Source organism: Aspergillus pseudonomiae (assembly GCF_009193645.1).
Source record: "Aspergillus pseudonomiae strain CBS 119388 unplaced genomic scaffold BDV37scaffold_3, whole genome shotgun sequence".
Lineage (NCBI taxonomy): Eukaryota > Fungi > Ascomycota > Eurotiomycetes > Eurotiales > Aspergillaceae > Aspergillus > Aspergillus pseudonomiae.
Genome location: NW_022475995.1, coordinates 785,382 through 798,381, shown reverse-complemented (window position 1 = coordinate 798,381; position 13,000 = coordinate 785,382). Strand labels below are relative to the sequence as shown.

Genomic DNA, 13,000 nt, shown 5'->3' with positions numbered 1-13,000 from the left:
CATCAAGAAAAAAGACTAGCTAAAAATAACACGGTAGAATAGAATGGAACGCATTTCAGAACCACAAGATATCAAAATTTTTCAGCACGAGTCATTTCCCTGCTGGGTTGCCAAATCCTGACGCTCTCTCCGAAAGATAAAAAATTCAATCAATTACCACGTAACCACTGCAGTCCGGCTTGCAATCCTATCGTCATCCTGGGCTTCGACGATCCGAGGAGGCCAAAGCTAGGCGGTAAAAGAAACAAAACAATTGGGAATAATGAACACAAAATAACTGAACATGGCTGCCCCCCGCTTTGGTTTTGCAATCCCCTTTTCTTCATATAAACGTTGTCGCGATTCCGCGGTTTGCTGTCCCAAAGTGATCTCCTCCGTCCCGTACCGGAATTCAAAGTGCTCGGTAATCCAAGAGCAATAAAGATGTGAAATAGGGAAACGAATGAAGAAAAGAATTGAAGTATTGGAAGGGAGAGTTATTAGTTTTAATCCGATATACATCCAGCCAAATGACAAGACACGTAAAGGGTATCAAAAAGACCAAGGTAGATCAGAGAACTCAGCAAAGCGGTTGCACTTCGTTTTTCGCCCGAATCGAGGGGGGCCCGATGAGATTCACGAACCGTCGTTCGATCCCTGTGATCCCTGTGGTTAGACGCTCTTTGGCGATTTGGTAGGAGAAGTGGAGGGTTGATCTACCACATCAGACAGCCTCATTCGTTTCGCCATGGGCTCACCAGGGCTTTCATCTCCTTCAGGGTTGCCATTACTGGCTTCCCCGACGTGACGTTCCAGTTCAGACACCCGACGCTTAAGGTCTTCTTCGCGCCGTTGCGCTTCCTCGAGGGCTCGTTTAAGGCGCGATTCCGAGTCGCGAGCGATCATCTCGGACCGGCGCGCGGCAGCATCGCTCTGTTCGAGTTCCGTTACTCGGCCCCTAAAAAGGTCATTGACAAACTCCAGTTCTCGCACGCGGGTCTTCAACGATGTGTTCGCGGCCAAGAGCCCCTCGATTGTCTGCGGAGACTCGTTCAGGCGGTCCACGGCTGCAGAGGTCGAGGTGGGGGACTGCTGGCGAAGTTGCCCAGATGACAGCCCATTCGTCAGACCGTGATCTCCCAGGGTAACACTGTCGAACATGTGCTGCGGCGCGATGTTGGAGTTGTGCTGCGGCGGGAGCTGTTGCTGCATCGGCGGAAGACCAGGCGTTTCTGTTCGGGAGACTGGTGAGTTGGAACGATCCGAATGGCCAGGTGACATCTTCCGCGACGCGCGACGATATCCATGAGATCCAAGTGGGGGAGTACCGGCCTCTGATCTGGACGTGGAGAGTCCATTTGCATCAACGGCACTGCTGGACTATTTGAGGCGATTACATATCAGCGTCTTGAGCCACTTCGGGGGGTCGAGTTGCGGCAGAGCAACAATTACGAATAGAAAAATTTTCGAGGGTTTCCTGCTCACCTTACGCTTAGGGCCCTGACCCGCGGTCTTGACCCTATTGCGACTTTTGATCACATCAGTTTTCAAGCTTATCGGACGGGGTCTTCCGTGGAGCTTCAGGAATAAGCCACAGGCGTTGCAGAGGACCGAACCGAGTTCATCCCGGCGCCACAAGGGCGTGGTGGAAGTACCACAATTCTGGCACACGGGCTGTAATTGAGGGCGTTTCTGGTCAGTCAAGGTCGTCGCCATTGTAGGAAAAGACGAGGGGATCGAGAATGGAGGGTGGAAGCCAATGGGGTGGATGAGGTATGGCGCTGATAGTGGAATAGAGGGAAAGGAGCGACGGTTGATAAGATCGGGAGAGATTTGACGGGCTGGCGCGATAAGACTTGACACGCAGTGGGTGGTGCGGTGCCAAGACCCCATCGGCTGCTGATAACAGATTGGGAAAGCCTTTCCAACTTCCCCCAGGAAAAAAATAAAATAAAAAAAAAAATTCCAAAAAAATGGGGTCGCATCTTGATAAGCGCCAACACAGATACGATAAGAACAATTCCTCAACACGTTCACTCTACTTACAGGGCTATTGCCTTGTCCACCAGTAGTTGCTGCAGGTGATGAGGTCGCGTAAGTCATATTGGTCATGGGCTGCGCATTACTCCCAGAATTCCTGTTCGCGTAGAAAATCTTTGTCAGTCACCCAGGATTCTTTGACACTGGACCATAGTGTTCGTAAGATAGAAAGCGTAAAACAGCAGATATTTCAAAGCTACCAAAATTGCCTTCGACAAGGGCATAACGCGATAGCAGGATATGACACCAGTCCAAGTACATACCGCAGATTGGAAGTTGGGGCCGATGCGACCGAGGCCAGAGCAGACAGTCCTGACAGCGATGGGCCTAGGGAACCGGGAAAGCTGCTACCGTTGCTGTCGCTACTACCAGGGCTTTTGTCCAGAGAACCAAACTCAGGAAGCGCTCCAAAGTACTGCGACGATGCTGTCGATGCACTCGCTACCGCGTCCGTTGTCGACTGACGAGAGGTGGACGGACTGTCAATTGAAGAAGTAGTGTTGTTGTACTTGAGATCGTGAGACTGTGAGGCCGATGGCGAGGTAGGACGCAGGGCTGGGTCGATGGGCGACGCCCGGAACAAGAGTGAAGCCACTGTGGATGGTGTCGAGAAGAACCCGCTAAAAATCCGGCCTGGATGGACCGAATTGGGAGCAGTACGTGACTGTTGTCGTATACAAGAAGGAAACCGGTGCCGTTCGGAAGGGCCAGCCACGTAGAAAAAGGGAGGAAAGATGTGGAATGTTCCCTATTTTCCCTATACCAAAATAGACTGTCCGTATGTAAAGTATACTGCAGTAAAGATTCCTTTCCTACCCTTAGCGTTGGGACGTCAGAGCCGAAGAAGTCAGTGGGAAAGGAAAAGGTCTGAACGGAGGAGATAGGGAGAATTCGACTGGATAGACACCGGCAGGGAACGACGACGAGGAGGAGTAATTGATTTAGATTGGTTGGGAGGAATAGCGAGCCAACCGGACAGCAAATGTTAGGAAGAGCATACCTCTTTAATTCATCGGACAGAGAAGTCCAGTCGTGGCCAAGAAGTTCGTTACACGAGACGGAGAGAAAGAGGAAGAGGTTCTGGAGAAAGATTGATTATCGGAATCGCTATCGCGCGTCCCTCGGACACTATCGATTGTTATTTATCGGCGGGAACAACAGCAATGCTTGGCTGGGGGGGTTTTATTAATAAAATGTAATAATCTAAACCCGTTGGACCCTGCTGGTGGTTGTATTTATTCACTTCAATTTAACGTTAGTTTCAATAGTTTACTATGTTTATGTCTTTCGCTGCATGGCTATTTGCGCTATTATGAAGCTCCTGCCGGTGGGTTTTTCCTATTAACTCCTTCCTGCCTCCAGGATTTATGCGACTATGTATGCAGCACGCAGGGCTAGGAATGAATGAAATGACAATCCACGCGATAGTCGCATCTCGCCCCTGCATCCCCCTATCTTGTCCAGCTCTTTGGGGTTGAGATGGGGATTTAATGAAGTAGCAAAATTCCGTTGGGTGATTGCTAGGCGGGCTCGTTTTGCCATGAGAGGATAGTAGTATTGGCATAGCAATCAATAAAAGATCGTCACTACCTCAATTCGATATCACTAGGGGTGGCAGATGGTCTTCAGGTCTAAAGGCGCTTACTATCATGAGCTAGACCGTGACACCGATCCGATCCTAGATCCGTTTCTCGTAGGAGATATATGAAATATATCGATCTTGGTAGCAACACCATTCCAGAGAAAGCCAAAGAACCGAGACATGGACCGTGATGGCTACCGATGCAGGTAATAACCGTGCTTAGAGCCTCGCATTGATCATATATTAATTACGGAACCTCCAACGTCTGTCGGATGGCTCAGTTCTTATGGTGATTCAGACATGACCGGTCCCTTGGATGTCATCTGTCCAACTTGTTACTACTTTCTAGAACAGAAATTCCTTCGGTTCATACTTGATATATGCGATCTGCCATGTTCCCAAGTTGTATACAACCAGATCTACCGGCTCAATGGCAAATAGGGTTGTAGCCACAATGTATGTTTACTGATTAGGTCGAATCCTGGGCCTTGAGCAACTGACACGACCCGTCCTCTCGGATCGTCCTGCTGCGCATACTCCGGCCGAAGGTAGGCAACGAAATAAGTATGAAGGCAAGTTGATCCTCTAAAATTCAGGGGCTTTTTTAAGCTCCGGTGGAGCCACACGGGACAGGGCTGTGGCGGTGCGGTACGGTAAAGTACCCGCTCTGTGGCTGACTCTAGACTAGCTATTCGCCTTTGGGCTCCATGCCACGGGACTTCGCGGTACGGTACAGTAAAGGGCCACTTCTGTGAGTTGGCCGTGCAAGTTCTCGGTGGATGACGGCGGCGGTTTTATTGGAGGGATCAAGTAAGTTCCCTTCTCTCACCACCTAATCTACAATTCCTCCCTCTTTTACTCCCCAGAGGGAAACCCTTCTCTTACTTGCAATCTCTCTGCCATTATTGAGTAATGCCGTAATTCGATTCGTTCTTCTTCTTCTTTTCCCTCTTTTAGTTCTTCTCTCGCTTCCTCCTTCCACTCCCTGCCGTTCCCTCAGATGCAACGACCTGCATTCGCCTCCCGGCCCTTCCATTAGACCACAGATACACCATGCCGAAAAACCGACCTGCGACCTCGGGTTACGCCCGTCTGGCCCAGGAGGAAGAAGACAGAGCCAATGACTTGTATGATTATTCAGATGACGATAACTTACACGACTCCCTCGGCACAACATCCCACTCCGCTCCCCGATATGCTCCCATTTCCTCCCGCGCGCAAATGGATGCGTCCATTTTGTCTTCGCCCCCAGGACATCGTCGGAGACCGAGTGGCTACCATCGTCGAGGCCGAAGAAATTCCGGAGTGGATATCAAGGCCATCAATGCGCGCCTCGAGCGGTGGGCCGAAGAGATCGCCTCTAAGTTCAAGATCAACAAAGTCAAGGGAAAGACTTTGGAAGAAGAAAAGCTTGAAATTTACCACTCTGTATTCCAACCCCCGAATGGTGTCAGACCAATCTCCGCCGAAGAGCTTGAGTCGGATGAAATTGAAGGCGCAGCGCGAAGGGCGCGGGAGGAGTTTGAGAACGTTGTAGAGAGTGTCCACTCAGCGATACTGATGGGAATGCACCCCCGGATGATCTCTCAGGGAAGCTCCGGTAGTTATTTTGCGCGCAACAGTGAAGGCAAAGTCGTGGGGGTTTTTAAACCCAAAGACGAGGAGCCTTATGCGTCCCGCAATCCTAAGTGGACGAAATGGATCCATCGAAACCTGTTCCCATGCTTCTTTGGTCGTGCCTGCCTGATTCCCAACTTATCCTATGTCTCGGAAGCAGCCGCGTATGTCCTCGACTCTCGTCTGCGCACCAATCTCGTCCCCTACACCGATATTGTGTGGCTATCCTCGAAATCATTTTACTACGATTTCTGGGACCGGAGAAAGGCATGGATGGGCAAGCGACCCCTTCCCCCTAAGGCCGGTAGCTTCCAAGTCTTTCTCAAGGGCTACAAGGATGCGAATCTCTTCCTACGAGACCATCCCTGGCCAGACCAGACCAATACTGGCTTTCGCGCGGAAGATGCCCCAAAGCGCAAGAAGCGGCCTTGGAACGAGGCTTGTCGTCCTTCTGGAATGCAGTCGGATGATGAAGATGAGGATGATTATGAGAACGGTGATATACAAACCCCATCACCAAGGGAGCAGAGTAGGGAGCGACGGTTCTACTGGACCGAGAGTCTCAAACAGTCATTCCGCGAGGAGTTGGAAAAGTTGGTGATTTTGGATTATATTATGCGCAATACTGACCGTGGGTTGGATAACTGGATGATCAAAATCGATTGGAACACCGAAGAAGTGTCTATTGTCGTTGATCCACCCAAGCCCAACGGCACTCAGCAGGACGATGACGACGACCATCTACCTCCCGCTCGCCCCGTTTCTGTCAATTCGGAGCGCACATCCTCTGCCCCTCTTCCCTACAGGCGACACGAGGCGATGGTGGCAGTGAGTCGCACTGGCACTCCTCTGAACTCGTCGGAGCCTCAAGCGTCTATTCAGATCGGAGCAATCGATAACAGTTTGTCCTGGCCGTGGAAACATCCTGATGCTGTAAGTAGATTCTTAATTAACCTGGTCGCAACAAATTTCTCACACCCTCTAGTGGCGAAGCTTTCCGTTCGGCTGGCTATTCCTTCCGGTTTCTTTGATCGGACAGCCCTTTTCTCAGAAGACTCGGGACCATTTCTTACCTCTCTTGACCTCAACAGCCTGGTGGAGCGGCACGCAAATGGCGCTGCGACGCGTATTTTCTCAGGACGATGACTTCAAGGAGAGCATGTTTGCGAGACAGATCGCAGTCATGAAGGGACAGGCTTGGAACGTTGTGGAGACGTTGAAGCAGCCTGACCATGGACCGCTAGAGCTCACGCGACGAACCCGGGTGTGCGTTTGGGATGATCTGGTGGACGTTCCCGTTGCTATTCCCCTTCGTGGACCATCGACAGAAGCACAAAAACGCAAGGTGAAGAGCTACGAGAACTACGACTATGACCCCGACCACGAAGAGATGGATATCGGTGCATCCATGTCGCTGGGGACCGGTCCCGAGAATGATCTCCTGGGCCTTGGATCGTCACCGAATGAGCTGCCCAACCCCAACCGGTTTGAATTGTCACGTGGCCGATCCCACGAGCCTAGTTCACGAAGAATACCGAACGGCAGCCCTGCCACTATTGGCGACTACAGGGTCAGTCAGGATGGCATTGATAGCATGCTCCATGAGCGAAGCGTGGACCAAAGCTGGCCTTCCCTTCCGCCGCGGCCCGGCAATAAGCATCAAAAGCACAGTTCGATATCCAGTGGGCGCGGCCAAGCGCAGTTGATCTGGAGTAGTGACGATCTCGAAGGAGATCTTGGATACGCCGCTGCGGAAGGAATGGAGGGCAATCAGCGCAAAGTGATCGTTGAGCGATTGGAAGCTGTGAAGAGCAAGAATCCAGTTTTCACCTGGTGTTGAACGAACCGTCGATATGCCATGTTCTCATCTCGCCCTTTGTCCTTTAATTTAGCCTTGAAGGTCTCTTTTCTTCTCTTCATCTGTCATCATGATCTTGATATCATCTTTTAATTTAGCGTGTTATGTCAAACGGCATGAGGAGTCCTTGTTGCTGCAGGGTGCAGCCTTGGTTGGGAAAAATCACCTCCATGTTTGTATATAGACTTGATGTCACTCCTCCCATAATATTATATTTTGGCCTGAGAGGATGGCATTCTTTGAAATCCGCTTATGCAGATGCATTCCATAGCATTAGAACATGCAATACGAACCATAATAAACCAATATCAAATACAAAACGTATATCACATTCAACCCTCCATCTACAATACGGAACACAACACGACACCCACCACTCTTATGCATCGCATAAATCCTCTACACTGAACAGAGCACATGCATATGCGGACGGACGAACCCGCCAACGTGCAAAGACCGCGCAATGACCTATCATATTTGACCCGAGCACCCTGGAACTGGAACATACAAGCTTTTCTTGGCCCTGCAAGAAGCAGATCATTATGACAGATTGACCAGCACAATGACTTCTTCCTGGTTTGGTATGAGGTTTAGCTGCGGGTATATACTCATCAGATAAGTGTTATAGTTCATCTAAGCCCCTGTTCCTCGACTGCCGAGACCATCCGACGGAAAAGTCCATCTCTGGCGAGAAGGCGCTGTGGCGTGTCGAACTCAACCAGACGTCCCGCGTCTAGGACGGCGATTCTGTCGAAATTGATGATTGTGTCCAGCTATACGAGTTCATTAGCTCGTAATAGATCAACGCTTGAGGATGGAATGAATAGTAGGTTACTGGGCACAAAAGGAAGGAGAACATACCCTGTGAGCTACACTGATAAAAGTGCAGCCGTTAAAGGCATCCTTTAAGACCTGCTGGGTTCGACGGTCCGTCTCGCTATCAAGGTTGCTGGTGGCCTCATCTAAGATCAGCACCTGACATCCACTTTGGCTGGTTCGTTTCTTCAGAATCGCCCGTGCTAAGCAGAATAACTGCTGTTCTCCTTGAGACAATGGGTGATCCTCGAGAATGGCGTCCAGACCTCCTCGGCTTTCAATGGCTTCCCAGATGCCTACTTGTTTTAATATAGATGTGATGTCTTCGTCGTTGGAAATGCCCATGATGTCTGCGTTGTACCGTACGGAGCCTAGAAGCGTGAATGGGTCTTGTGGGACCGCTATTAGTGCCTCGCGGATTGCTGATGGGGAGAGGCTTTCAATGTTAAGCCCGTCGATGGTGATTGTGCCGTGGGATAGGTTTACAAGGCGAAGTAAAGCGAGTATGAAAGAGCTTTTCCCGCTAGGGTATAGGATATAGTGTTAGGGTAGTACGTAGAATTGAAGGTTATGGGGAGACATACCTGCCTGTACGGCCACAGATACCAATCCTCTCCCCTGGTGTGATGCGCATCGAAATGTCATGCAGCGCTGATGTCCCATTGGGGTAGGAAAGAGAGAGGCCCTGGATGTGGACTGCTCCCTGCTCAGGCCAGCACGCTGGTGGTTCTGAAATTTGACCAGGAGGAACCTCAGACGGCGTGGTCTCTACAAAGGACTTGACGCGGGCTATTGCTCCGAGAGAGGTTTCAAAGGTAGTCCACGCCGTGATGAAGAACGATAGTAGCTGATTGAATCCCAGAATATTGTTCAAGGCAACGCCGAGTAGGCCCGCATTGGTGCTCTCATGTAGCTCCACCGCTAGTGTCACCACAATGGTCGCCAATGCCGTCACCACAATATCCAGGACCAGGTTCAACCACCTCTGCACGCATAACAGCATGTAGTATGGCTTTTGGGACTGGTCCAAGTGCTGAATCAGAACCTCAGTCGATGCGACCTGCCAACCAAACGCCCGGATCGTGGGCAGTCCATCGAGAACCTCAACAAAGTGGGAGTACAAGGGACTTCTGCACTCCAGGTCGAGGTATCGTAGTTGTCTACTGGTCTTAAGGTATATCTTCTGCAAGATATACAGGACCACTAATGTCACGGGTATCGTGATGGCCATGTATGCTGAGCCTGTTGCGATCAAGCCCACGGTGGTGATGCATCCAAAAAACGACTGTCCCAAAGACATTAGAGATATAGGTAACGCCAGATCTACCAATGTCATGTCCTGGCTGAAACGGTTGAGTGTCACTCCACTATCAGTCGTGGAGAAGAAGGATAGAGGTGCTCGAATGACGGCGTTCAGCAGGCGCCAATGCAAACGGATGGCCGACTTCGGCATCAGGTTAAGAAAAATGACCCAGATGCAGCCCAAGACGAGCACCGATGCTGCTAGGGCCAAAACAATATAGACAGATAGGTAAAGTGGAAGTTGGCTGCCGCCTGCCTCGGTCCACTTGCTTAGCCATACTCGCGGGAAGTTCTCGGCGAAGGCTAGCAAGGCATGAGCAAGGAGGAACATTGTACAGAGAGATGGACCAACAATTCGTGCGTAATAGTAGTACACCGATAAATCACCGATTTGCCTGGTTCGGTCATCATCCTCCACCTCATTCACAGCGTTGTTTGACGAACTGGCTGCCTTATCCCAAGTCTTTTCATTTGGGTCAACCGCGCCAGCATCCGTGTCTTCATTTTCACGAATAATGGCTGCGTATTGAATAGCATCCTTACCCGTTGTCTGGAGCTCGATTTGCCCATCTGCGCTAAGTGATATTACGCTGTCTGCCACCTTAAGCAGTCGGGCTAGAAACACGTCAAGGCTTAGAAATCTTGGACAAAGCACAGTAGACAGGAGGGCTTACGGCTGTGGGTTGTTAGGATCACTGTTATTCCCAGTTGTCGAAATATCCCATCATTCGAAAGGAGCCGTGCAATGATCATCTCCTGAGTCTGCATGTCCAAGGCGGATAAGGTGTCGTCTAGCAAAGCTATGTCCTGGCGACTGTATACCGCACGAGCCAATGCCTACACAATTAGAGAGGTAAAGAAGTAAGCAAAACAGAGCAGGATCTTTATAGCATACCACTCTTTGCTTTTGTCCACCAGATAAAGTAAGGCCTTTGCTTCCAACTTTACTCTGATCTCCGTAGGGCCAGCGATGAATGTCCTCCTCTAAGCAGCATGAACGTATGACGGTCTGGTACCACTTCTCATCTACTTTGTGATCTTCGAGGCCAGTGATGCTCTTCTTGATTGTTGTATTCAGCAACCACGGATTCTGGCTGCAATAGGAGATACGCTTCGATTCGACACAGACAGTCCCTGACTGACAGCCAAGTTCACCTAAGATAGTCTTGAGTAGGGTTGTCTTGCCTGAGCCGACAGAACCGGTTACTACTAGTAGATTCCCCCTCCTTACTTTGAAGGACACATTCTTCAGGGCGACAGATATTGCCTTTGGTGAAGGTAGCACTGTGACGTTGTCCAACTCGATGGCAATCCCTTGCTCTTCATTGTCAGTTCGCGGTGTGAACCCTTTTTCATTTACGTTAGCCGAAGAGATCGCCGAATTCAACGTTAAGACTTCAGTACGTCCTAATCTACCGTCCTTGACTGGATCAGATGTTATGTACTCGTGAATGCGCTGAAAGCATCCCAAGGCTGCGGCTAGCTGTGGTAAAACGGTGAGGAGCTTTTCAGCAGGTGTTGTAACAAGAGTGATGATACTCAGCGCAGTAAATGCTCTCACAGTAGTTAGAGAGTCGTCACCTTGGATCCGTGCTTGAATCGCATAGACGGTGAAGGTGATGACGGGGGACCATATTCGGGGCAAAGTTGCTGCTACTGTCAGACCGGCAACCCGTACAAACGGGGATCGACATACCTAAACCGTTGAGCCACATAATTCCTTTGAAGAATGCCCGAGATACAAAAAGCTCCCGTTCACGGTGCTCTTGCAGATTTTGGGCCAGCGCTTTCGAAAGCCCCGAGACCTTGATTGCCTTCATGGTACCCAGGACGGCTGAGGTATTCTTGACCCTCTTCTGGATCACCAGGTTCCAGTTCTGTTGGTCGTGTCCAATGGAATTTGCCACCAACTTCTGGCCAACTAGGCATGCTAGACAGGAGAGTAAGTACTATGTTGCTTCCTTGATGGTGTATACTCCATCTGTGACTGACCCAGTGTAAGGAGTAATGGAACGATGCAAGTCGCACCGAGTTGGGTACCAAGCAAGGTTATGCCAATAGTCACTTCTATCGTGCGGGCCCAGATGTCATTCATGTTCTCCAAATGTTCAATGATGCCATCAACATCTATCCGAAGCCATTGCTAGGTAAGCAACTGCCCATTATGTCGGGACATAAGAGTGCACTAATTTACTCACCAGTACTCATCAACGTGAGTGCGGCACTTTCTGTGTAGAGATCATCCTGGAGTGTTAATGTCCGGTCATGAATTAACACGATCATTGCGCCTCGGAATAACGTGGATACCCGCGAGAAGCGCTGTCTGTAGTGGACATTCGAGAACTACGATTGCAATCAGAGATGGCCTGTACATATAGCACAATAAGGGCCTACCGCGATACCCAGGTAAACCAGGACGGTGGCCCCAATGAGGCCATAGCCATGATCTCGGTTCTCTGTAGTCACCGGTCGCTCTACATGCTGGACTGCTGCCATGATTAGAAAAGGCTGAGCGAAGCTGAACCCAATCAAGCACACTCGAGGCCACACCACGGCAAGAAACTCCATCCAGAAACAGCGGACAAAGACCCAAGGTAGCGTAAGCTTGCTTTTTGCGCTTCCTGGAACTTGTCAATATATTGCACATGCGACGGTTGCCACCAATAATGAAGATGAACAGACCGTGCTTTTCCCACATTCTCTTCAGTCGTTCGCCCGCAGGGCCAGAGGCAAGTCCAGGCTCAAGATCATAAAGGTCTCGATTCCCCATGAGCTTTCGGTACCCTGTCATGAAAAGTCGATTTATCCACCAGATAAAGCTGAGATTTACAATGCCGCTGGTTGCCTCCGGGGGATAGTCCCTGTAGGGGGACTGGAGATAAGAGGTCTTCTCTCGCATCTCCAATAGGAGCATGGCGAGCTTTGTCCCAGTAATGGCGCTCTGGACCGCTGCCATGGGAATTCGATGCGTCAACCATAGTGTACGAACCTGTACTGCATCGGATAGTATTGAAAGTAGTAGGTAAATGGTCAGGAGGGAAGAAGGCTTCGTTGACTTGCGGTCCTCAATATAGGAGAGTCCAATGATTACAATTGCATTGGCGAGGCTTAGAGAGGCAGCTGGGATAGTCGTTGAAGTCCGCAAGGATGGTGATACACTCCATAGCACCAATAAGGAGAGTTGTAGAACCAGGTTTATGGACGAGGTGACCTGAAATTCATCAGTCACAGCAGCGGGATACTGAAGCACTCTGTGAGATCTTCCTCACCAGCTTGCAGAGATATTTTTTCTGTTGGGGACAAGTTTTTGAACGGCACCGAGTGAGATAGAGCAGTCTAGATGGACCTGCCAGCAGCAACACTATAGACGGGATAATCGACAGAACAACCTGCTCGAAGGTCAACGTAAAGTCAAACCCACGGACGTGACTGACGGGTCCGAGGGCGTCCTCTGCCCAGGAAACGGTAGAACCGTTGGCCATGCTCGGATGTGCGTGGAAGAGTGATGTCCAAGATATGCAATGGGTTCCTGGGAACGTCGTAGAAATAAGAAATAAGGCTCGCCAAGGCGATGACGCGCCGCAATGCTGCCTATACAAAGAATCCCTGCATGATTCCGGGATTACTATACGGGGTTTAGAGGAACAGAATTGGGACCAATATCCACTCGTTCTTTGTCCGTATGCCCCACGCAGTTGGTTACTTTCTGGTACTTGTGGTATGATTAGTTGGTTATGATTAGTATCTAGCATATCGCCAAAGGAAGGCAATCTATTGCTCAATTCCACAACCAGGAAACTTCACGC

General features: G+C 50.2%; 3 protein-coding genes across 3 annotated transcripts; 1 reads left to right on the top strand and 2 right to left on the bottom strand.

Annotated features, from left to right (window-relative positions):
* Positions 1-651: 651 nt before the first annotated feature.
* On the bottom strand, positions 652-1,695 carry BDV37DRAFT_278346 (putative GATA transcription factor (AreB); the record flags this gene model as incomplete). The annotated part of the gene is made up of 2 exons (XM_032086026.1): positions 652-1,359; positions 1,465-1,695. The coding sequence occupies 2 exons, from the start codon at positions 1,693-1,695 to the stop codon at positions 652-654; spliced, it is 939 nt and encodes a 312-aa protein (XP_031946714.1).
* A 2,727-nt stretch (positions 1,696-4,422) lies between these two features.
* On the top strand, positions 4,423-7,376 carry BDV37DRAFT_237388 (1-phosphatidylinositol 4-kinase LSB6). Its single transcript, XM_032080719.1, has 2 exons — positions 4,423-6,151; positions 6,204-7,376. The coding sequence occupies exons 1-2, from the start codon at positions 4,655-4,657 to the stop codon at positions 7,056-7,058; spliced, it is 2,352 nt and encodes a 783-aa protein (XP_031946713.1). The 5' UTR covers positions 4,423-4,654; the 3' UTR covers positions 7,059-7,376.
* Positions 7,377-7,705: 329 nt separating this feature from the next.
* BDV37DRAFT_293907 (P-loop containing nucleoside triphosphate hydrolase protein) lies at positions 7,706-12,676 on the bottom strand (the record flags this gene model as incomplete). The annotated part of the gene is made up of 11 exons (XM_032089523.1): positions 7,706-7,849; positions 7,938-8,415; positions 8,477-9,809; positions 9,869-10,031; positions 10,090-10,844; positions 10,891-11,124; positions 11,187-11,321; positions 11,393-11,537; positions 11,589-11,815; positions 11,877-12,405; positions 12,464-12,676. The coding sequence occupies 11 exons, from the start codon at positions 12,674-12,676 to the stop codon at positions 7,706-7,708; spliced, it is 4,356 nt and encodes a 1,451-aa protein (XP_031946712.1).
* Between the last annotated feature and the right edge of the window lie 324 nt (positions 12,677-13,000).